Consider the following 24,588-nt stretch of genomic DNA (forward strand, 5'->3'; position numbering starts at 1 on the left):
ACAGCTCTGCCCAGGGCCTCCCCCAGCTGGACCCAGTGAGCCCCATGGAACTACCACTTCTTGCATGCAGCTAGATATACTCCGGAGCAGCTTGGCTGCCGCTGTGAGGAGCCAGCCCCTCAGACACCGTCATGTGAGCACCAGAAAACACCAAGAGCCAAAGAGGGGAGAGGTCTAAGAAGGAAAAGGGGGTAACCCTGAGCGGAAACCAAGCATCTTTGGTGTGGCAGCTCCCAGCATTTCTTCCCGGTTGGCAAGGATGCCTGCTTTGCTTCACAGAATCACAAAGAGTTGTGGTGGGAAAGGGCTGTGGAGATGACCTCTCAAGGCCGGGCCAGAAGGAGCGGGTGGCACACAGGCCTGTCCAAACGGGCCTCCAGGCAGCCCCCCCCCACCGGCCGGTGGACGTTAGCTGGGTGGCAGCACGGCAATGCAGTGATACGGCAGTACGACGGTGCAGAAAGACAGCGATGTCACAATGGGCAATGTGACAATGCGTGATTGCTCTATATAGCCGCTGGCTGGGAGACCGGCAGGGGCGACCAGAGCCGGGTGCCTCTGGAGCGAGAGGTGCCAGCGCAGGGTCGCAGCTCAGTGAGAGTTCTTGGAAGGAGCCATAGAGCACCGCCTCACTGCTGTCGTCCAAAAGGCAGAGAAGCACTGCTGCGAGCACAGGGCAAGAGGAGAGAGGTGAGAAGTGGGCCAATGGAGAGGGCTCCTCCCGGGAGCCTGGGACACGGGGGTTGCTCTGGGGCGGCGGGACGTGCTTCTTTTGCAGCTGCCATGCAGGAGGCTTATGGAGCCAGCGCCTGAGTGTGTCTGTCTTCCTAGCTCGGGCACAGAAGACAGCACCTGGGAGAAGGAGCTACTGGGATGATGGACCCTGAGCTGCTGAACCTCCCACTTGGGGTCAAGATCCCTGTGGCGCCCAGCTCCAAGCCTGTCTTCTGCAGAGCAAAGCTGGGGGAGAAGGTAAGGGAGGTGGAAATGGGTAGAAAAGCTCTCCTCTTTTACGGGGTGCCCGTCATTCAGAGAAGTCTTTGTGGCCCCCTGCTGTACAGCGGGAGCTGCAGCCCTTCAGTCGGACAGGGTTGGCGAGTCGAGGGGAGCTCCTGGCTCGGTGTTGCGAGAGAAAGGAAGACTTGCCCACAGCAGTGCTGCGGGCTGGCCCGAGCTGGATGGAGAAGAGTGTTGGTGTCAGGTCTTGAGAGTATCTTTACCTTTGCACAAGGAAAGCTAGGCACCTGTGGGGAGCACAATCCCGTTTTGGGGTAAGAGTGGATTGCCAGAGGAGACATGGCTGTATTAGCTGAGCTCCTTAGAGGTGCAGCAGCAGGCGCAACTCTCTCGCCGCCGTAGTAAACAGCCCTTTGTATTCCTAGATCAACGGGGGGTTGCCACCAGACGGGAAGATGTAGGCAGAGGGATTCTTCTCCTTTGGAGAGTCTCTGAAGTGGCGAGATCATTCCTCTGGGTGGGAAGTAAGCCAGGAATTAGTCTATAGCTGTCAGGTTTGGAATGCCACCCCGTGTGCGAGGAGCTGGAAAGTGCGTTTGTCCCTGCTGCTCTCTCCTGCCCCGTTCATATTGTGGAACATCTCTCTTACAGCTTCACCGGCCCTGGGGCTATTTTAACCTGGGAGATCCCTACTCTCGCCTACTGCGCACAGAGTACAACAGCCTGCATGACCCGTATCTGCGGTTGTATCACAACCGCAAAGACAACCTCCAGAGGCTGAAGAGACAGGGCCTCGTCACCAGTGATGGCCAGGTAGGTTTGGATGTCATGGGGCTGATAAAAGCGGTTCCCTGTGAGTGGAGCGGGGTTCCGTGAGCACAGAGGGGGTGTGTGCAGAGGAGCCGCTCCCCTCCCTCTGGGTTCGGGCAGTTTTGTGGAAGGCGGTCTGTGTAGTCTGCGTAGCCGGCTTGACAGTGCTCGGGGCATTTCTGCCCTCGTCTCTCCATAGGTGGTTTGCACGCTGAAGGAGTTCAACGAGTACAGGCAGTACCTGACCACGCTCAAGCTGGAGGTAGAGAAGACGTTCAGGCGAGAAGAGGTAGGCAAAGCGGAGTGTTGACGGCCTGGTGCAGAGGGCTGGGGCTTTCCTTGCTGTTTTTCGGGGAGGTGGTGAGTGCAGAAGAGGCGAGGGCTGTGCTGGTGGCCGGGCGGTGTGGCAGGGCAAGGACTACCCTTCTCAGAGCTGAGCTAGCGCAGGGTGCGGCGTGGGCACGGGCCGGAAGGTCATGTGGAGCCACTCGGACTCCCAAGGGAAGCCTTTGTCTTCTGCCCTCGTTGCACGGCTGAAGCAGAGCGCTGTCCTGTGCCCGGGGACGCCTCATCACGCAGGGGTGTGAGCTCTTGGGCAGGCAACAGTGAGCCACAACCTGGTGTCTCCTTTTCAGGAAAGGCTTCAGCAACAGGTGGCCAAGTTGAAGGATGCCCCCAAACCGTCGAGATCAATCGACACTTCTTGCCTGGCCCAGCGGCTGCTGCAGCCTCGAAGACCAACTTGCCCACCTCCACCCAAGAGCAGAAAGGTCGGTGTGCAATCGGGGCGATGCAGAAGAGTGAAAGCAGCTTTGGAGGAAGGCCAAACCTACTCCCAGCCTGAGCTGGGGCAGGAATGTGACAAGCTGCCCGTGACCGTCACTAGCGATGCTGACTCCGAGACAGCCTTACCCAGCTCTGTGGATATAAGGACCATGGCACGGAGGATTGTTGACTCTGTTTTAAAGGGGGTCTCTCAACCTGGGCCTGCACTGGCCCCTGAACTGAATTTCAGAAAGCGTGTCGCCGAAAGGCCAACACCACAACCCGGAAAGGAGAGCTTTCCTGCCAAGGGCACCCTCCGCTCCGTGGGCACACAGTTCTCCCGCCAGCCCGTCCCTCCAGCGGGTCCAAAGCCCCCTGCCCAGACGGGAGCACGGCGCAGATCAGTGCGTGTGAAGGCTCTCTGAGGCGAGGCCCAGCAGCCGCGTTAGAAACGTGGGCGTTAGTGGGAAGGCTTGTGGACCATGTCCTGAGGAAGTCTGTGGCAAGAGAGGAGTAGAGCCGCTGGGCAGCAAACACAGAGCTCACAGCCTCGTGCTTGCAATAAAGAGTTTTCTCCCGAGGGGCTGCTTGTGCCTGCCTTCATTCAACCTGGCCATACTGTGTCTGGGCAATTTCCCTGCAATATTTTCCCTCATCTTCCTCCCTCCTACAGCCTCGGTCAGGCTAAGACCCAGATTTTCCCTCATGTAGAAAGCTTTGCGGCTGGGCTGTCGGAGGGGCTGGTCCAGCCGTGTTAAGCCTGGGTTTTGGCGGTCTTGTGTTGAGATCCTTTTTCCAGGGCTCTTTCTCCTTTGGCGAAGAAGCGCTGCACGAAACCTTGTTCTCGCCCCTCCGGGGATGGACAGTGGCGCCTCTCCTTGGGGACTGCTCTGCCACGCATTGTTTGGGTCTCCTCCGTCCCGAGCGGGGAGGTCAGTGTATCGTGTAGGCCCAGAATCGTGCAGGGGAGCAGGTGAGCAGGTGCGAGCAGCTGGTGCCAGGGCTCAGGCAAAGGGGAGCGGTGGGAGCAACCCCCTCTCCAATGGGGACTCACTACCCTGCTGTGCCGCAGGCTGGGCCTTTGCCGTCCTGCCACGCAGCATCCCGTGGGGAAGGCAGGCCGTCAGCGCCCCAAGGAGACAAGCCAAACAGTTGAGGGTGAAGGGGAAATTGGAATTTTACCTACTTAGCAGTGGTAATTTGCCACCAAGGAATGATCTGGCCCAGAGGGCAGGAAGGCCCCGCTGCAAGAAGGCATTAAGTGGCTGGAAGTAGGGATGCCAGAGACAGGAGGACTGCCTGCACGGGAGTGTAATTTCCCTGGGTGATAAGAAACAGCCTCGGCATTGTCTTGTAGCCATCCTGGAATGAGAGCTCTCAGGGGCCACCTATGGGCAGCAGAGCTGGTGCAGGAGATGGACCCACGGCGTGCCCCATGCAAACCGCTCAAGAGATGGGTGCTGAACCTCCACTGCACAGACACGCAGCCCCGACCAAAAGGGGACACGGAGAGATGCAGAGTGCCTCTACAGAAATGGCATTTGGCTCAGGGGCATGTGAGGGGCAAGCGGTACCCAGACGAACCAGTAACCAGTCCCCGTGGTCAGCTTTTTTCCCTTTTCCCCTTCCAGGTGATGCTGGTCAAGCCCCAGGCACCTGCAGCCATATCTGGAGTCCACCATTTGATGTACACAATGTGCCCTTTTTGCCAGAAAGGCCAATGAAATCCTGCGCTGCATCGGGAAGAGTGTGGCCAGTAGGTCGAGGGAGGTCATTCTCCCCCTCTGCTCTGCACTGGTGAGGCCACAACTGGAGTACTGTGTCCAGTTCTGGGCTCCCCAGTTCAAGAGGGACAGGGAACTGCTGGAGCAAGTCCAGCAAAGGGCAACAAAGATGATTGAGGGCTTGGAGCATCTCCCTGATGAGGAAAGGCTGAGAGAGCTGGGACTCTTTAGCCTGGGGAAGAGAAGGCTGAGGGGAGACCTTATTATGGCTTAGAAGTATCTAAAGGGTGGGTTGAAGGAGGATGGAGCCAGGCTCTTTTCAATGGTTCCCAGTGACAGGACGAGAGGCAATGGGCACAAGTTGGAACAAGTTGGAAGTTCCGTTCAAATACACGGAAACACTTCTTTACGGTGCGGGTGACAGAGCACTGGCACAGGCTGCCCAGGGAGGTTTTCTCTGGAGATTTTCAAGACCCGCCTGGATGCAGTCCTGAGTAACGTGCTCTGGGCAATCCTGCTTTAGCAGGGGAGTTGGGCTAGATGATCTCCAGAGGTGCCTTCCAACTCTGAAAATTCCATGATTCTGTGATTCCATGGTTTGTGAAAGGTTGTCTCCAGGGCTGGGGCTGTGCATGACCGTAAGAACCACAAGAAGGCCTGGGGACAGCAAAGGCACCTGGTCTGTCCCCACCAGAGCACGCCTGCTCCAACGCCGCGAGCCTGCTGTGGGAGGGAAGGTAGGCCACGCTACCTTCTCCTGGCCTGTGGACAGGAGAGAGCGGCCTCCATGTCCCTCTCCCTGTCCCTGTCGCCCCCAGCCCCAGCTGCCCCCTACCCATCTCCCACCCGCTTCTCCTCAGGAGAAAGCCCCATGCACTGCCACGGTGGGCTGGGGCCTGGCAAGGGCTGGGGGTCGATTTCAGGCCGCCACAGCCCTGGGCAGGAGGAGCTGCCTGTTGTTTGCCTGGGGCTGGTTTAGGCTTTGGTTCAGGCGTCTTCAGAGGAATAGAGCCGAATGTCAGAAGCTTCTGGCCAGGCCCTCTCCTGAGGAGACAGGCCGTCCTGGAGAGGGCCCTGTCGGGGCACAGGCCTGGTCCTGCTGCGCTCACCCAACCCAGCCAGCTGGCTGCGGCATCTCACCCCCTGAGCACCGCTGCTCCTCAGCCGGCGGAACCCTGTGTAATAAGTGACAGAAGATAATTTGCTGATCCAACCAGTTGCTGAAGAACCATCTGGACGTAGGTTATCTCAAGCTAAGGTTAAACATTAAAATTGCATACATAATAAGAAAAGCTTAATTGCAATGTTATGATTTTATGCCTTATGTATTGTTCTAATCAAACACAAGTATTTTTATATAAACTATAAAAGCTAATAGTGTAAAACAGATTCAGACTGTGTAACTGTTAGCCAAACTGATGTACTAGCTCTGTATAAGATGCAGGTTTTGGAAACTGGTGTAACTGAAGCTCTATATAACCGCAATATCCGGCTAAGTCAGCACAGCTCCCCCACTCTCCTCAGCGCTGCTGATGCCAGGCCTCTTGTTTTTTGCCTGAGGAGAGCTCAGGCTGCCATTTCTCCTCCCTGCCTTGCTGCAGCAATCCTCCTTCTGCCCCACCACTGCTACCTTGTCAGACCATCCCATTCGCCATCACACTGCATCTCTTTGGGGCACTTGTAGTGCTTTTTGCACACAGTTAGACTAGACTAGAATATTTTCAGTTGGAAGGGACTTACAACAATCATCTAGTCCAGCAGCCTGACCACTTCAGGGATAGCCAAAAGTTTAAGCATGGTATTAAAGGCATTATCCAAATGCCTCTTAAGCTGACAGGTTTGGGACATCAACCACCTCTCTAGGAAGCCTGTTCCAGTGTCTGACCGCCCTCTTGGTAAGGAAATGCTTCCTAATGGCCGGTCTGAGCCTCCGCTGGCGCAGTTTTGGACCGTTCCCATGTGTCCTGCCACTGGATCCCAGGAAGAAGAGCACAGCATCTCCCTCTCTGTGTCCCCTCCTCAGGAGGATGTAGAGAGCTGTATTCACTACCTTATTTTACTTCATGATTATGTATGTGTGTTTACAGTGTTGTATTACTTTACGAAATCAACTACTAAACTAATGAATAGTGTGGTGTGACCCTGGCAGTCAAAAGAAAAGGAGGGACTGTTAGGAAAAACCTCATTCCCTAACTATGGTACAAATTAGTCTTTATAGTATGAAATTATATGAACTTTCTTAAGATACACACAGTTTACATTGTATACTGCATATTCATGGTTAAGCAAGATGACGAAAGGACTCAGCTCATTGCAAGGAGGACAGCCACCACCCTGAAGAACAAGGGAAACCCCTGGACTACCAAGATCACACCAGCATCCCAGCACCTCCACCTCCTCTGTGAAACCCTCTCATTATCGGGTATCATAGATAAATGACTGTAGCAAGACTGGCCACAGGGATGTTTAGATCAAGAAACAAGCAGATGGATGATGACACCGTAAAATTATACATGCTTTCACCCCATTCAAGGTCAAGGTCCTTGTGCTTCCCAGCTCCAAGCCTGTCTTCAGCAGGACAAAGTTGGGGGAAAAGGTAAAGGAATTCGCTATACAGCTCTGCCCAGGGCCTCCCCCAGCTGGACCCAGTGAGCCCCATGGAACTACCACTTCTTGCGTGCAGCTAGATATACTCCGGAGCAGCTTGGCTGCCGCTGTGAGGAGCCAGCCCCTCAGACACCGTCATGTCAGCACCAGAAAACACCAAGAGCCAAAGAGGGGAGAGGTCTAAGAAGGAAAAGGGGGTAACCCTGAGCGGAAACCAAGCATCTTTGGTGTGGCAGCTCCCAGCATTTCTTCCCGGTTGGCAAGGATGCCTGCTTTGCTTCACAGAATCACAAAGAGTTGTGGTGGGAAAGGGCTGTGGAGATGACCTCTCAAGGCCGGGCCAGAAGGAGCGGGTGGCACACAGGCCTGTCCAAACGGGCCTCCAGGCAGCCCCCCCCACCGGCCGGTGGACGTTAGCTGGGTGGCAGCACGGCAATGCAGTGATACGGCAGTACGACGGTGCAGAAAGACAGCGATGTCACAATGGGGCAATGTGACAATGCGTGATCGCTCTATATAGCCGCTGGCTGGGAGACCGGCAGGGGCGACCAGAGCCGGGTGCCTCTGGAGCGAGAGGTGCCAGCGCAGGGTCGCAGCTCAGTGAGAGTTCTTGGAAGGAGCCATAGAGCACCGCCTCACTGCTGTCGTCCAAAAGGCAGAGAAGCACTGCTGCGAGCACAGGGCAAGAGGAGAGAGGTGAGAAGTGGGCCAATGGAGAGGGCTCCTCCCGGGAGCCTGGGACACGGGGGTTGCTCTGGGGCGGCGGGACGTGCTTCTTTTGCAGCTGCCATGCAGGAGGCTTGTGGAGCCAGCGCCTGAGTGTGTCTGTCTTCCTAGCTCGGGCACAGAAGACAGCACCTGGGAGAAGGAGCTACTGGGATGATGGACCCTGAGCTGCTGAACCTCCCACTTGGGGTCAAGATCCCTGTGGCGCCCAGCTCCAAGCCTGTCTTCTGCAGAGCAAAGCTGGGGGAGAAGGTAAGGGAGGTGGAAATGGGTAGAAAAGCTCTCCTCTTTTACGGGGTGCCCGTCATTCAGAGAAGTCTTTGTGGCCCCCTGCTGTACAGCGGGAGCTGCAGCCCTTCAGTCGGACAGGGTTGGCGAGTCGAGGGGAGCTCCTGGCTCGGTGTTGCGAGAGAAAGGAAGACTTGCCCACAGCAGTGCTGCGGGCTGGCCCGAGCTGGATGGAGAAGAGTGTTGGTGTCAGGTCTTGAGAGTATCTTTACCTTTGCACAAGGAAAGCTAGGCACCTGTGGGGAGCACAATCCCGTTTTGGGGTAAGAGTGGATTGCCAGAGGAGACATGGCTGTATTAGCTGAGCTCCTTAGAGGTGCAGCAGCAGGCGCAACTCTCTCGCCGCCGTAGTAAACAGCCCTTTGTATTCCTAGATCAACGGGGGGTTGCCACCAGACGGGAAGATGTAGGCAGAGGGATTCTTCTCCTTTGGAGAGTCTCTGAAGTGGCGAAATCGTTCCTCTGGGTGGGAAGTAAGCCAGGAATTAGTCTATAGCTGTCAGGTTTGGAATGCCACCCTGTGTGCGAGGAGCTGGAAAGTGCGTTTGTCCCTGCTGCTCTCTCCTGCCCCGTTCATATTGTGGAACATCTCTCTTACAGCTTCACCGGCCCTGGGGCTATTTTAACCTGGGAGATCCCTACTCTCGCCTACTGCGCACAGAGTACAACAGCCTGCATGACCCGTATCTGCGGTTGTATCACAACCGCAAAGACAACCTCCAGAGGCTGAAGAGACAGGGCCTCGTCACCAGTGATGGCCAGGTAGGTTTGGATGTCATGGGGCTGATAAAAGCGGTTCCCTGTGAGTGGAGCGGGGTTCCGTGAGCACAGAGGGGGTGTGTGCAGAGGAGCCGCTCCCCTCCCTCTGGGTTCGGGCAGTTTTGTGGAAGGCGGTCTGTGTAGTCTGCGTAGCCGGCTTGACAGTGCTTGGGGCATTTCTGCCCTCGTCTCTCCATAGGTGGTTTGCACGCTGAAGGAGTTCAACGAGTACAGGCAGTACCTGACCACGCTCAAGCTGGAGGTAGAGAAGACGTTCAGGCTGGGCCTTTGCCGTCCTGCCACGCAGCATCCCATGGGGAAGGCAGGCCGTCAGCGCCCCAAGGAGACAAGTCAGACGGTTTGCAGGAAGCAGAGCCTGGCTTCCTCCACTTACTCACAAAACCTATTGTCCGAAGGTGCCATTGGGACCATTGTTTACAGATGGGAGAGCTCTTTTGGGGAATAGGCTCCATCCCTTCCAGCCTCCCCACCTACACCCCATGCTCTGCATTCACCCACCATGAAGCCCAACTGTGCAAAGACATGCATGCAGTGCGCACTGTCATGGTTTGGCCTCAGCTGGCAACAAAGAACCACGTGGCTGCTCGTGGGAATGACCCACATTGGGGCAGTTAGTGCAGGACTGTGTCCGATGGGAGGGACCCCACGCTGGAGGCGGGGAACAGCCTGAGGAGGAAGGAGTGGCAGAGACCAAGTGTTATGAACTGACCCCAACCCACATTCCCCAGCCCCCTACGCTGCTCAGGGGAGCAGGTAGAAGAATCGGGAGCGAAGTGGAGCCTGGGAAGAAGGAAGGGGTGGGGGGAGGGTCTTTTTAGGTTTGTTCTTATTTCTCATTATCCTACTCTGTTTAATTGGCAATAAATTAATTTCCCCAAGTCAGGTCTGTTTTGTCTGTGACGGTAATCAGTGAGTGATTTCCCTGTCCTTATCATGACTCATGAGATTTTCATCATATTTTCTCCCCCTGTCCTGTCAAAGTGGGGGAGTTGATAGAGTGGGTTGGTGGGCACCTGGTGGCTTGCTAAGGTCAACCCACCACAGTCCTCTAAATCCCTTCATTGCCTCCACACACCCCGAGTCACCCATGACCTCTCCGTGTCCCTTGAGCACACTGTTAGTGAAGGGTCTACCAGCACCGCAACTTTATTTCCTCTGCTCTCAAGGCATGCCAATGGCACATGCTACCCCATGATTTTCAGTGGCCTAGGTCCCCTACTTGGCCCCAAACCCCTCTTACCTTTGTCCAGCCCTGCTGCAGGGCTGGACAGTTTAAAATCACCTGTGGCAGGTCTATGGCAAGTCCTTGGTGAGTCCACGACAGGTCCGTGGTGCATCTCTGGTGGGTCCATGGTAGTCCCGTGGCTCAGCTGCCAGTGCCTTCTCTGAGGGGACATACTCACATTCTGCCCACATGGTCCTGCAGCATCCCCAACACACCTTGCACCTGCTTCAGTACCTCCTCCTCATCCACACTGTGGAAGGCCTCACTGGGGATGATGGGGAAGGGGTGGTAGCTCGGATACTGTGTGGCCTCTCCAACCATGCCACAGCCATGCAACCACTCCACCTTCTCTGCCAAGCCTCTCAGCTTTGGCTCCACCACCTCCAGCCATTGGGCCAACCCCACCAGCTCCCTTGGGGCCTCAAAGGCCTCATCATGGCAAAGTACGGCAGCCACCAGAGCCTTCTCCAGGGCCTGGTGCACCTTGAAGAGGACCCAGTTGGGACAGCAGCGCCTGATGTCATTGTGGGCTGCCTGCAGGTCACTCTTGGCCTGCTGCAGCCACCGCTGGGCCTCTGAAATGGATGGAGTCAGGGTTGTGGCCTCCTCATTGCACAACCAGGAGCCATGGCCTTCCTGTCCCTGGTAGTGGTGCTGGGCAGCCCTCTCAGGGTTGTGCTGGGGGTAGAGGTCCCGCAACACCTTTGGCCTCTTGACAGCACACAGCTGCCCCAAGGTTGCCTTGCTGTGATCCACAGCGCTGTTCACCTCTGGCATCAGGCTGAGCCAATCCTTCCATGGCTTGCCCTTTGCCACAGCCTCCTCCTGCAGCCTCTTCTTCAGCTCTGGCTCCAGCTCTGGTGCCATGACCTCCTCTGGCTCTGGTGCAGCACCTACCAGTGGCACATCATTCTCCTCCAGAACAAAACCCACGTCCCGTGGCTCCTGGCAGACCAGCATTTCACGCAGCACTGACAAGGCAGGTGCCTCCAGCTGTCCACCCAGCATGATATTGATCTCCTGCGCTAGCGTCTCCAGGATCCTCAGCCGGTGCCGGTTCAGCACTGTATCTGCATGCCGGATGTAGAGGAGTCGCTGAGCGCCACCAGCCAGGCACGCATGGATGACCCGTGACTGGGAACTGCCCTCCACCTTTGCACCACAGTGGACCAGCACAGTGCAGATGTTCTCGCAGCACTGCACTTTCAGCTTCTCCCCTGCAAAGCCACCAACCCCATCCATTGTCGTCACAGAGCTGTGGCTCTGCCACTGGAGCAGGGCCTCCAGCCCCATCCTAAACCAGGGTGAGACCAGGAGGGTCTGCAGATGCCTCTGCCCAGGGCAGCGAGAACCATAGCAACACGGTCGCAGACTGCCCTCCTCCAGCTGCTGCTTTGTCACCTGTGAGAGTGCCTGCGGCCGCAGATGCTGTGGTAGTCTTTGCAGCAGCCACCAGGCATTACACCCTGTCCCTGGCAGTTCAGCCATAAACACAAAGGTCTTCTCCAAGGCCCTAGAGGTACTTGAGGACACGCAGTCATTGAAGTACAGCCTGTGGGATGGCTCTAGGCGGTCAGCAGTGCTCAGCAAGTACAGTTTAGCCACAGTGGAGAGATCAGGGGGCTCCGGTGCATCCCGCAGCAGCTGGAAGAAATACCGTGTAGCCAGAAGGGCTGTCTTCTTCTGGATAGTATTGAGGGTCCCACTGACAAGGCTCTCCTGGTGGATTTGGGCCAGGACATAGCTGTAGTGAGTCAGTGTGGGATGCAGGACCACCCCAAGGTGTTGCAGGAGGTCTCCATAGACAGCTATGCTGGGGTCAAGCTTGAGGAGATAGGGGTAAAAGTCAGCCTCATCCGGGAGTGATATCACCACTTGCCGTGGCATCGTCATTTTCCCTGACTTGGTGAGCACCACAGGCAGCTCAACGAGGCGCCCTGCATCCACCTCCTTCAGATGGGCCTGCAAGAAGTTGTACACCTTCTGGAGCACTCTGGCTCGTGTGTTCACCTGCTGTTGCGTCTGGCAGGCTGCTCTGCCCACCTTCTCCAGGTTTGCCACCACCAGGGCGGTGGGTATTTCTACAAGGACTCCTACGGCCTTCAGCATGTTCTCACTGAGTGCCAAGGACTTCGGCAGGATGGTGGCTGTTGTCCACAGGAGCTCAGCCACATCTTCTTGGCAGTGGTAAACACTGCCATTCAGGGCCAAGGGTTTAGTGCAGGCTGCAAAAGGGGGGTGGAGTTTCATCAAGTTTTGGGGGATGTCCAGTGGAGGCAGGAAGTGGATTGAGGCAATTTTCCTCAGGAAATCCTTGGACAAGGGAGGTGTGCCAGCCAAGAGGGCGTGCAGCATCTCCTGCTGTCGCGCCAGCAGATCTTCAGTGTGGCACCTAGCCTGAGTGGCTTCATGCTCTATCTCCATGGCCAGTGCCACAAAATCCTCCACTGAGAGGCTGGTGCGGACACCTGTCTCAAGCAGGAAGTCCGTAGCAGCTTTTTGGTCGTAATGTAGCTCCACAAAGAAAGACTCGGGCACAAAGCGGTGTTGGAGCTTCAGAGTACGGAAGGAGAGCGTGTCCTTGTAGAAGTAGGAGGCCGGGCGCAGCTCACCCTTGGCGTCATGTATAAAGGCCACAGTCTTAAAAGCTGCCACAGCATGTTCCGTGAAGTTATTGTCACGGGTGGTTTGCAGGGCAAAGAACAAGCACAGAGCTTCCTTACGCTCTCGTGCTGTGAGCTGAGACAGCCGGGGCAGCACCACAGTCTTGAAGAGCTGCCGTTCATCTGTGAGCTTCCACTTCAAATCCTTGGCCAGGTCCTGGTGGATCCTGTCTGCTGTGAGCAGCAACATGCCCTCCTCCAGGCTGTACAGGGCTTGTGCACCCTGGGGCAGTTCTGGGCAACAGCTGCTGAGCAGCAGCACCTTCTGGTAGGGTGCCACAGCTACGTAGCCCCCACCATACTTCTGGAAGAGAGGCAGGAGCCGGAGCTGATCCACTGCCAATGAATCCAGTTTTCCCTGCACAAAGTGCAGCAGGCAAGTCACATCCCGCTCTTTTAAGTCCTTCCAGTGGAGAACATCTCTGGTGTTCGCCAGTTGGGCCAGCACAGCCCTGGGCTCTGTGGCCTGCAGTGAATTTTTCTTCAGACAGCGGATGGCAAAGACAAAAGGTAGCAGGGACTGCTGGAGCACAGGGATGCCCAGTTTGTGCAGCACCTTTTCCACATCTGTCTCACACTGGAAAAGAACTTTGGGGAGGAAAGATAGTGGCAGTCGGGACTTTGAGCCTGTCTTACCATCCTGAACAGGCAGCACTGCCATATGCTGGAGATGATCCATGAATGACTTAATATTCTGCTCCATATCGTCTTTGGTCTTGGCGTCTGTGCAGACCACAATGCTGAAGAACTTCCACAGGTCCGTGAGCCACTTCTCCCCCTCTTTGTTCCAGTTCAGCTGACCCAGTGCCTCCTGGATGAGGGGTTCGGCCTCCAGGAGGCTAAGCTTCTTCACAAAGGAAGGGTGGGACAAATTAGAAATTAACTTGTGGGCAAAGCGTTTGCAGTGGCGGGGGAAGAGGTGGGCAAAGGAGTTGTCAAAGACTGGGTGGTGGATGCTGAAGGCATTCAGGTAGCCATCTTGTGTGACCAGCAAGGGCAGGCCTTCCAGTTCTTCATTGGCCACATCTGTGGGCTGCAGGCACTGTTTCAGCAGGACAGAGCAGCTCTTTGGGGTCCCCAGGGGTGTCTCAGACAGCATGCAAGGCACGGGGAGTGCCAGGGCCTTGAGGAAGCGCCGGAGAGAGGCTGGCTGAAAGGCTACAGCATCCACCTGGGCTGCAAGGAACTCCTCATAGATGTCCTGCAGGTTGGCAAATGCTGGCACCAGGTTCATATTCAGGCACTGCAGCGCCTCCTGGAGATCTGACTCAGGCTTCACCATGAGGAAGTATGGCTCTGTTAGCACATCCCCTCCACCTGGAGATGCCCAGGTTATTGTCACCATGCTGCCAGGGGGCTTCATGTGGTACACGGGCACCAGGGGCAGGCGTGCATGACTGAGGTGCCTATAGACATGCCTCACCATGTCCTGAAAGGTAGGTGTCACGGCACCCTTTGTCACAGCAGGGAAGAACTGAAGGTAGTGAAAGGCCAGGTGCTGCTGGCAGTCCTTCAGGCACTTGAACTGGAGCCTTTCAGGCCCCAGGGCTTTCCACTGCTTGGTGAGAAAGGTACAGTATAGTGGAACCACTAAGCGCCGGAGCAAGAAGCAATTCCAGGCTGCCTCTGTGCTGCCTTGGTCCTGGCGGAGATTGCGTCTGGCTGCATCCACAGAGAAGTTGGCGTTGATATGTACAGGCAGCCCTGTGATCAGCGGCAGTGGAAGGGTGCAGAAAGCTTTGCCCATGACTTTGCCTAAGCCCAATGGCTTCAGGCAGCCAGCTACAGCCCCATAAGGCAGCCGCCCACGCACCGGAGACTCCTCAGCCCCCTCCTGAACCCCAATTTGGGAGATCACCCTCCACATGGTGCTGTCCCTGGCCTTGCTGTTTTTGATTGTCATGATATAAGAGACAGAAGCGGTGCTGTTCTCACCTGTGGCTTGGCTCAATCTCGTTTGAAAATCCTGTCTTAGCGCTGCATCACCATCTGTCAGCTCTGTGGCCACCCGCAGCTTCTCCAACAGCTGCTTCCCATCTGGGGAGATCTCAGAGAAGACCACGGTGCGGAGGTGCCGGAGGAAGAGCACCAAGTCCTCACCGCTCTCGGCCAGTACTGTCTCTATGTCCTTGATGTCTTGGTCCCGCACGACCATGTCAGACACCTTGGAGATGGCAGCCCCAGTTGCAGTGCGGAGGGGCAGACGGAAAAGGACACCCTGGTTCAGCTTGAAGAGGGAGGGTAGGAAGGTGCCATAAATGTCTGGAAAGTTCCTCTTGAATTCAGGGTTGACAGCAAACATCCCACCAGGACTCTCAGTTGTGGCTGTGGGCACGTAGTATTTATGGGGATCAAAGACGCACAGGGCACTGTCTCCAGTAAGGAAGGCCGGGCAGTCAGTAAAGTGGAAGACAGTGCTGAAGCCAAGGCCATATTTGCCTGTGACATCCTGCCGGCCTTGCTTGCCACCCTCCCCCAGATGCTGAATGCCTTCAATGTCCTGCTGCTGGAAGGGGCTGTCACTGTAGATGCAGAGGGCAGGGCCCTGCAGGTTGTTCCAATTCTCGCTGAAAGTGGTACACACTGGGTGCTGCCGTCGGTCCCACACAAAGTGCACAAGCCGCGCACCAGCGTCGTCTGCATTCTGGAGCAACTCTGTCACCATATCACGAGCAGATGCTGGGTACTCAGCTAAGATGTTCTTCAGACGTGTAGGCAGGTCTTCATGGGCACCAAATGGCTGCGCCCAGAAGCTAAGATCTGCAGTGGGGAGTTGGATCTTCTCCACTGCCCGGTGACGTGTGGTAGGCACCCCACAGCGCAGGGCTGTGACTCGGGACAGCTTTTCATGGCACAGCAGGACATCTCTGTCCATTGGCATCCATGCCGTATCATTGAAGTGGAGCTTGTCCCGTGGACGCAAAATGCCGTCCTGGTCAGGTAGAAAGAGTTGCTGGGTCTGGTAGGCATTTGGCTCTTTGTCATCTGCCATCAAGCCACAAGACACCAGCCGCAAGGCCAGAGCCAGCTCTGCGGCAGGCAGCGGTGCTCCGGCATGCATCTTCGCCAAGCTGCAGAGCGCTTGGGCATAATCATCCCAGGTGAATGTGTGGCGCAGCCCCACACACTCCCATAGTTGTCTGTAGGGCCGGTACTGCTCTGGGAGCTGGTGAAGATATGGGCCAGCCTCAAATGACAACGTCTTAGCCACAGCCATAACTGGCATAAAGCGGGAGCCCACCAAGATGAAGGGCTCCCCTTGGGCCACTGCAGAAGCCACCTCATCCCTGATGGAGCGATCTCTCTGGAGCAGATTGTTCAGAGTTGTGTAGCAGCTCTGGGTGCTGTCCTGCAGGTTCTCCAAAGGGAGAGCATTGGAGCTACGGATCAGTCCCTGCAGCTGCTCAAGGACTGTAGATGCTGGTATCTGCCGGTCCAGCCCCAAGAAGGATACAACCTCCCTGGGGAGGGTGAAGTTTTTTCCCAGCATTTTGGGAGCCAAAATAGGGTGGATGAGTCCCACTAGTGGGGCATCAAGGTGATGGTAGATCTGGGCAGCTGGCAACAGCACATGTTCACCAGTGGGCAACGTACCAGGGAGGAAGGGCACGGTCTGGAAAGCTGCCTGCATGGTGTTGTTCACCCTCTTCTCCACTGCATCCTGAAGCAGCTCAAGGATGCAGGCAGCCCTCCGGCAGCACTGGGCACGGTCCTTGGTCCAGAGAAGTTGCACTGTCTTTGCCCGCTCCAGCAGCTCTGGCAGGGCCATTGTGTCCTTAACCATGCCCAGCCTCTCCAGTTGGCTTAGTCTTTCTGGGGAAAGGAAGGCATCCCCGGTGGGGAAGCGCCCATCCTTAGGGTCATATAAAGAGGCAGTGCGGCCTCTGGGATGCACCAGGCAATTGATGAGTTGTAGGTGGCCATGAGGGGTGGCAGGAATGCAGGGCACTGTCTGCAGCGCTTTGTTCACATCATCACATGACATATCCAACGCATGGAGAAGCAGTGCGTCCCGGTCAACCACAGAGAGGTCTTTCAAGTTGGGAAGCACAAGCTCGCAGTAAAAGCGGGACCAGTCATAGGTGCCAGCATCCACTGCCTTCCCGAGGCCCCTCCGCACCTGCTCTGGCAAGGACACAGCTAACAGGGGATAGGGCAGGATGGCGGCAAAGGCACGCTTTGCCACGGCACCCAGTGTGGGGTGTCTGATCACAGCCTGGTGCAGGAAGCGGGCTTCCTGCAGTGAGCACCACGAGCAGCCATCAGAAAAGAGCCTGGGGCCATTCCTGGCTGCCACAGCCCGGTAGAAACCATTCACAGCCTCCGTAAAGGGGTAACGGGCAGTGTTAATGTCCGGCCAGAAGACATGATATTCATAGCTCTCCAACTCACCTGCCTCGTGCATGGTGCGGAGGTGGTCCAGTGCCCGGAGCCAGGCAACCGGCACAGCATTGCGGAGCAGCGCCCTGTTCCACTCACCCCGCTCCGCCGTGTCCCACAGCCCCTTGCGGTTTGAGAGGATGCTGAAGGCCCCATGCACATGGATTGGCAGCCCTGAGACAATTGGCATGGGAAGGTGGTAGAAGACTTGTCCCTCCTCAGCATCCAGATGTGGCACCCACTTGCCATCTGCAGTAAGGGCAAGGGGGAGGGCCACACCAGCCACGGGAGGCAGAGGATGGAACCCTGCCTGTGTGTGCCGGTGAAACAGTTCCAGCAACTCCCCATCATCCTGACACACCAAAACTAGGTAGTGCCACGTGGTCTTGGATGTCTCCTCGCAGGCTGTGAGCTGCTTGATGGCTGCCCAGCTCAGAGGGTCTCCAGGGGTTCCCAAGTCTCGGATCTCCTTTCGCCGCAGCATGGCCAGAGGCATGGTATCCTCTGAAGAGGTGGCCATGTCTGGCAGCATCTCCAGGGACATCTCCTTTACCCTCCGCAGGAAGAGCAACTGGAGCCGGTTAGAGCCAAGGAAGCTCGTGCCAAGGGACTGGATGCGCTCTGTACCAAAGGCCTCTGAGCAAATCTGTGATGTCACAGCTTCCTCTTCAGTGCGGAAAGGCAGGCGGAAAAGGCTCCCTGGAAAGGGTGCTGGCTCAGGCAGGCGGCACCCAAAGATACCATGGTAAGGCCAGAACTGTTCAGCAAAGGCACGGAGGATGCGTGGTTGGCGGGAGAAGTCCAGGCGGATGCCAGGGCTGCCAGCCCTGGGTATGTGCTTGCTCAGGTGGGTGCCATTGGGATCAAAGATGAGCAGCGTCTCCCCACTCAGCACTGCTGGCACGTCTGTGACACGGTAGACAGAGCTGAAGCCCAGCCCAAAGCGCCCAATCCGGCCTGCCTGGCCCTCCTTTGTAGCAGCCCCAACCCGTGTGATGTTACAGAGGTCATCCTCCGTGAACAAGGCATTGTTGTAGGCCCAGAGGGCTGGGCCATGGCAGGCAGCCATGCCGGGGTCTAGCAGCCCAGAGGTGGCCTTTCTGCAGCATCGGAGGTCCAGAAGGAAGCGGCACACTGTAGCTCCAGCATCCTCTGCATTCTGGACAATCTCTGTGAAAAGGTCGCCCTCCTCGCCATACTCCTGGAGGATGTTGCGAAGCCGTAAGGTGATGGGCTCCGAGGGGCCACAGGGCGTGAATGGCTCCAGCCCCAGCACGCGTGTGCTGAGCAGCTCCGCGCCGAAGAATATGGCTGTGCTGGATGGCACTGCCTCGTGCACCACCTCCTGAACATCCTCCTCTGCCTCCGGCTCCATGTCCAGGTACACAGTAGAGGCAGCCGGGCGGAGGGCAAATCCCGAGCCCTCCGGGATCCTCACAGGAACTGGCACCGTGCCCTCGCCCTGGTGCCCCCGGCTCTTAAGCCACTCCAGGACAGCTACAGCCACCTGTAACTCTGCTGCAGTGCCAGCTCTGGAGCTGCGTGCATCTATGTCCTGCCCCAGGCAGCGCAGGGCTGCAACCGCCCTCTCCTCACTCACCCTCTCCTCCACTCCCCAGGCCCTGAAGAGGCAGCTGTAGGGCAGAAAGTCAGGGGGCACCTGGGGCACCAGCATCCCCAGCTCCAGCTCCTCAGGATAGCCCAGCACAGCATCACGTGGTAGGACAAACCCAGTCCCGGTCCACACCACAGCATCATCTGGGGCAGCCCCAAAGGTCTTTAAGTTTTTCTGCATGTGCCAGTAGACGGGTTGGAGTGTGGGACCTACCTCAGCCATGTCCCTGCACCCTGCCAGCTCTCTCAGCTGCTCCCACACTCTTTCTGGTGGTGGAGTCTGGCTCAGTCCCAATTTCTTCTCTGCCTCTGGCACAAAGGCGTCAGTGAGGTGCATGGCAAGCCCCACTAGGGGCTGGTACTGGGTGGACCGTAGCTCCTTGGGGGGCAGGAAGGACTGCCTGGGCTTTCCAGTGCACTTGGAACGAGGCACCCATGGAAGGGCCTGGAGCTGCCTGAGCTCTGCAGCGCTGAAGCCAGCCAGTGTCTTGGGGCAGTTGCAGACCTCAATCAGTGCCTGAGCCCTGTCCAGAGCTGCTGCGTCACCCTGACTCACGCTTGCGGCAGCCTCTAGGATGTCCGAAGGCAACAGGCACCCCTCGCCGTGCCGCAAGCCCAGGGCTCTCAAGGCACGGAGGACAGGCGGACTGTGGAAGGCGGCAGGAGGAAAGCGCTCAGGGCCCAGCAGTGCCTGCAAGGTGCTCTCGCAGGGGTCGTAGAGGTCCCGTGGGCACCTGGGGCCATTGGGGGTCTCCAGGAAGGCCAGCATGCTGCAGGCCTGCTGGAGCAGGGGGCTCTGTGCAAAGAGGATGTCTCCGTTCTGCAGCACCCAGAGCAGAAGAGCCTGTGTCTCCGCTGCCCGCCCTGCATAGGCGCCACAGGCCACGGCTCTGATGGCCTCCAGTGCCACGTGGGCTGCACTGATGAGGGACCTCTGGAGCCTCTCCAGGAGCCGCCGGTCAGCTTCATCCCGGCACAGCAACATGGCCTTCGGCAGCACCACATCTCTGGGCAGTTCCAGCTGTGGCTCCAGCGCTGGGGTGTCACCGGCCGGTACCAGCTCCGTGGGCTGCGGGGTGGCCAAGCAGGGCAGTGGGATGAAGAGGGGCAGAGCAGCCAGTGTGGCCTTGTCCTGCTCTGTCAGGGATGGGATGTCTGCCAGGTAGAGCCGGAGGGTGTCCATATCCTCAGCAGGCAGCATGGCCAGGCGGGAGGACACAACTGCCGCCTCCTGCCTGCCCAGGGCCCTCAAGGCATTGAGGGGTGATGGGGGCAGGACATAGCGGGACAGACAGCGGTGCCACATGCCTGGCGGCACCACTGGGCAACCCAGGACCTCCAGAACAGAAGCCACAGCAGGTGGCAGGCACTGGTCCTCCCATGCCTGGAAGATAAGACTGGACTGGGGTTTCAGTGGAGCCAGGCGGGTGCTGGGCGCATCCAGTGGTGACAGGGGGATGAGAGGAAGCCCTTCCAAAGGGCTCAGGTCTTCGACATGGTGGGCCAGGAATTGCCACAGGGCTGGAAACCAGGAGGCTGGGGGCTGGGGTGGGCCTTCGGCCGGGTACCAGGTCAGTGGGGTTGAAGACTGGGATGTCCAGGTCGGGGGCAGAGCCAAGCGTAGGGTCTGGGCAGTCATGGCTGGGTCCAGCAGAACCAGGTTGGGGAAGAGACCTGTGTGTGGGAGGCAGAGGCTGAACGAGGAGTATGTGGAACCTGGGACCTGGCAGAGGGACCCAGGATGTGGGGGAAAGAACCTGAGATATGCAGGGGATGGGAGCACCCCCCATACTGGGGATGGGAGGACCCAGGCTCTGGAGGGACAGTGGATACCCTAAATGGGAGGAACAGGGGAACCCCAGATTGGTGGGGATAGAGGAGATGTGAGAGGGAAAGAGGTGCTAGGGGGACAAGTACTGGGAGGCACAGAGGTCCTCAGATGGGGAACACAGGGAGACCCAGGATCCGAGGGAGCACAGAGGGGACGGGGGAACATGGGAAGAACAGCAAGGATGGGAGTCCCCAGAGACACAGGATATGCAGGATAGGAGAGGTGGCCCTGGGCTCAGACAACGTACCCCAGACCAGAGAGAGACAGTGAAACTTGGGATCTACAGGACTGTTGACTGGATGAAGGGAACCCAGTGAGGGGAGTCAGACAGGGACCAGGGACACCAGGTGTGTACAGGGAGTATCAGCGTGGTACAAGGGGACATTGGGGCTGCAGAGGAGCCCCAAGGGTGTACAAGAGTCCTGAGGGGTGTTGGGCTTTAGAGGGAGATCAGGGGACCCAAAGGTGGCCCAGGGACCTCCCATCTCTTACCCGCCTTGGCAATGCCTCGCAGGAGGCTGTCCAAGCCTGGCTCCAGGTCTGAGGGCAGGAAAGACCCAGCCAGGCCAGGCAGGAGCTCCCTGTGGGAACAAACAGAGGTGCTGGAGGACTAGAGGGGTAATGGGGGGCAGGCAGCTTCCTGGACATCCCACTTGGTGAGACCAGGAGAGAGGAGGAGGGCAGTGAGGTGCCCAAATGTCCAGGTTCGACCCTGGCCCCCCTTTCAGCTCAAGAGCAGGAGCTGCGCCCTGGGCAACCGGCTCACCTGCCCACTCCCACAGGGAAATGGGGCTGCCTGGGGCCACAGACTCACCTGGGACAGTCAGACGTGTCCACGTAGACAACAGCTGATGCAGTCCCAAAGGCCACGAAGGTCCCATCAGCACGAGGCAGGAGGGGAAGACCCCGCAGCTCAGCATGGCACCCATCCCCGGCCACGTAGCGCAGCAGGGAGAGCCGGTCGGCAGCTGGGAGGTCTGCAGCTCCATGGCGCCGCAGTACCTCCCGCACATGGCTGGCCGTGGCCTCCCGCATGCCCTCCGCCATCCCCAAGGCCAGCGCCCTCCGGACATGGGCTGGGACCTCAGCCACTGGCTCCCCGGCTGCCACCAGTAAGGTCTGGACCACCCGCCGTGCTGCCATGTCCCCTGCCACCTCCGGCAGCAGCACAGCCTCAGGGGCCCGCAGCCGCCCTGTGGCCCCCTCCGTGGCTGGCACCAGGGTGCAGGCAGCTGCCAGCTCCTGGCAGACGTGGGTCACCAGACTGCAGATGCGGCCAGAGCTCGGCATGCACTCGGGGTCTGGCCAGATGCTGTAGGGGTCTGCCCCAGGCAGAGCCATGGCCACAGCAGCCATGTAGCTGTAGACACGCGGCAGGAGGTCAAGGAGCAGCAGGGCGTTCCAGCAGGCATCTTTCTCGCCCTCCTTGCCCTCCTCAGGCCAGCGGAGGTGGCGGCGGTCATCGGAGAGGGAGAAGGGGGCGCTGGCGTGGACGGGCAGCCCCGTGGCCATCTCGTCTGTGGCTGGCAGGGGTAGGAAGCAGCACAGCCGGCCTCGGCAGGGCCCACGGAGAGGGTGCGCCAGGCTCAGCTCAGGGCAGCACCCCAGCCCTGCGCCCAGCGCCACAGCCGGCCCTTCCGTGGCCCTGCCCGTGGCCACCAGCCACTCGCTTCCGTCCCCCACCCCATCCCCGTGCAGGGCCACCATGCACCATGCCAGACTCAGCCCCTCATCCCCTGATGGCCCTGGGACAGGGAGGGGCTGAGGGGATGCCACAAGGGTCCCCATGAGGGTCTGGACCCCATCAGGGGCCACGCGGTGCAGGGCCACACGGCGGACGTGGCGGAGGAAGAGGAGGGCAAGAGGGGCCTCGGTGAGGAAGGTCTGGAGGAGGCTACAGAGGCGCTCAGGATTGGAGACCCCTGCAGCGATTCCCGAGGGTTGCCGGCGGAGAGGGAAGCGGAAGAGGGTGCCCTGGGCAGAGCCACGGTGCTGTCCCACAGCTTCCAGCCCAGCCCAGAAGGGCTCGAAAAGGCCAGGAAGGTCTTGGGCTGCAGAGATGTCCCAGCGGGCACCGGCACCTGTCAGCACCCGGCATTCGGGGTCCAGCACCCCCAAGGATGGGGGGCTCAGCACACCTGGCAGGTCTGGGGACATGGGAACCATGAGGTTACAGCAATGGCATGGACACCACTGCCTACCCAGATTATCCGAACCCATCAGTGGGCCACGTGCCCGCCCACTACCCTCAAGTTCAACCCCGCAGTGCCTCCTGTGGTCCCAAGCTGAATCCCAATTCATCAGTCCTCCCTCAGTTTACCCCTGCAGCCCTGCCCTCCATTGCCACCCACCCTTCCCCCGGCCTTCTGGTGCTCCACTCTTCCTCCCTTCAGACACAGCGCTCCATTTTGCCTCTCCCCCTCCCCCCAGTTCTCCCCAGCACCTGTAGTTCAGTGCCTCCAGTACAACCCCTGTCCCCAGCTGAATTCCCGTTGAGGGCCCCCGGTGCCACTTACCGGTGAGGTGGTAGACAGAGGTGAAGCCCAGGCCGAAGCGTCCCACTGTGCTGGGGTCCTGCCGCTTGTGCGACACCCCTGGGCGCATGAGCCCCGTCCAGTCCCGTGGGGACATCAGGGCGTCATTGTAGGCCAGGAGGGCTGGGCCTGGGGGGTTGGGGGAGACTTGGGACATGTAGGGGGGATTGCGACCCACACTCAGTGTCCCCACAATCTCAGTCCCCCCTCCAGTCCCACAAAACCGCCCTCAGTGCCCCCAGTACCACTGAGTCCTCCCAGTACCATCAGTGCCCCCAACACATCACAGAACACTTCATTGGTTCCAGTTTCCCTGGTCCACTCTGATCCCTCTTCAATTCTTCACCAGTATCCCCCAATCCCTCCCAGTACCTGCCAGTGCCACCCCTGCTCTTCGCCCAGTCTCTCCTAGTGCCCGTAGCGCCTCTCACCCTGGGTGCCCTCCAGTCCTCCTCCGGTGATGTCGAATTCCCGCTCGTCGGACACAAACACGACCTCATTAGCGCCAGCATCGTCCGCGTTCTGCACCAGCTCCTGGATTCGGGGATCAGTGCCTGGACACTGGGGTCCCCCCCAGCCCCCAGAGAAAACCACCAACCCGCTCTCCCAGCTGGCCAGCAAGGTTGAGGGACCGGTGCTGGGCAAGGACCACCACCCACCTCAGCTGCCCTGTGGTCTGTCTGCCCAGCTGGGCAAGAGAGCCCCGATGGTGGGGTTCCCTGGGGGGTCTCACCTTGAGGATCTGCCCCCCGTCGGGGTACTTCTGCAGGATGTTGTGCAGGTAGTCAAGGAAGATGGGAGCCTGCTGGCAGAAGGCTTCCCTGCAAAGCAGAGAGAAGGGTTGGGGCGGGGGGGGTGGGGGTGCTGACCCCCATGGGTAAGCAGGACCCCCATGTCCTCCTCAGATCCCCCAGGATGTCCTCCTCCTTGTGAGGGTCAAGAACCCTCTCTCCTCCTGGGGCGCACTGAAACCACGACCTCCAAGGACACCACCCCCCAACCCCCCCAAAGCCCCCATCCCTTCTTGGGATCCTCCAGCAACCCCAAAACTTCCCCATACCTCTCCATTCCCCCTGCACCCCGCAAGCCTTGAGCCCCCCCTAATCCCCACCTCCCTCAGTGACCCTTCAGGTCTCCCCACTAACCCCTGAGCCCACCGCCAGCCCCCAGTGACCCAGGAACACTCCAGCCATCCTCCATAAACCCCCAGTAACACCCCAGTGTCCCCACCCCAGCCCCACTCACACGTTCGGCTGCTTGAGGGTCATGACGAATGCTTGCAGGGGCGACACCACGGTCCCCTCCGATGCGCTGTCCAGAACCGCTACCCGGACACCTCGGTCCCCTCTGATACGCTGCTCTGTGTCGCTCCCGGGGGTCGCAGTCCCTTCTAACAGCCCATGGCTCCGCCCTCCCGCAGCGCTCAGTTTCGTTTCCCGCTTGCACCCGCCTCTCAGCTATTTTTAACCCCAAAATAGCAGCGGGGGAGGGTCCGTGAGACCACGGCAGCGGGATGGGGTCCGATGGGGTTTGGCAGAAGTGGCAAGGGCCGTGGGAAAGACGACCGAGAGGGGATCTTATCAGTACTTATCAATACCCAAAGGCAGGATGCTAGGGGGATGGGAACAGTCTGTTTCCAGTGGTGCCCAGTGACAGAACAAGATATGGAGGTAACGGGCACAAA

General features: G+C 58.5%; 2 protein-coding genes across 2 annotated transcripts; one reads left to right on the forward strand and one right to left on the reverse strand.

The window, feature by feature from the left end:
• Positions 1-1,665: 1,665 nt before the first annotated feature.
• FSIP2 (fibrous sheath interacting protein 2) lies at positions 1,666-2,957 on the forward strand (the record flags this gene model as incomplete). Its single annotated transcript, XM_082491362.1, has 3 exons — positions 1,666-1,770; positions 1,967-2,056; positions 2,403-2,957. Coding segments are annotated over 3 exons (750 nt in total), but the record flags the coding sequence as incomplete, so codon positions are not given.
• A 6,837-nt stretch (positions 2,958-9,794) lies between these two features.
• On the reverse strand, positions 9,795-24,195 carry LOC309678205 (sacsin-like). Its single transcript, XM_082491179.1, has 7 exons — positions 24,150-24,195; positions 23,638-23,725; positions 23,336-23,438; positions 22,887-23,033; positions 21,185-22,517; positions 20,863-20,951; positions 9,795-20,213 (listed from the first exon to the last, which is right to left on the reverse strand). Exons 1-7 carry the CDS (start codon positions 24,170-24,172, stop codon positions 10,057-10,059), a joined length of 11,940 nt encoding a protein of 3,979 aa, XP_082347305.1. The 5' UTR covers positions 24,173-24,195; the 3' UTR covers positions 9,795-10,056.
• Positions 24,196-24,588: the final 393 nt, after the last annotated feature.

This window comes from Vanellus vanellus (genome assembly GCF_965231255.1).
Source record: "Vanellus vanellus genome assembly, chromosome: 15".
NCBI classification, from domain to species: Eukaryota; Metazoa; Chordata; class Aves; order Charadriiformes; family Charadriidae; genus Vanellus; species Vanellus vanellus.

Coding starts and splice junctions, on each gene's coding strand:
- LOC309678205 (XM_082491179.1), bottom strand. CDS start 24,172: ATGACCCTCAAGCAGCCGAACGT. Junction 23,726..24,149: donor ACCCTCAAGCAGCCGAACGT/GTGAGTGGGGCT, acceptor TCTGCTTTGCAG/GGAAGCCTTCTGCCAGCAGG. Junction 23,034..23,335: donor AGGACTGGAGGGCACCCAGG/GTGAGAGGCGCT, acceptor CCAACCCCCCAG/GCCCAGCCCTCCTGGCCTAC.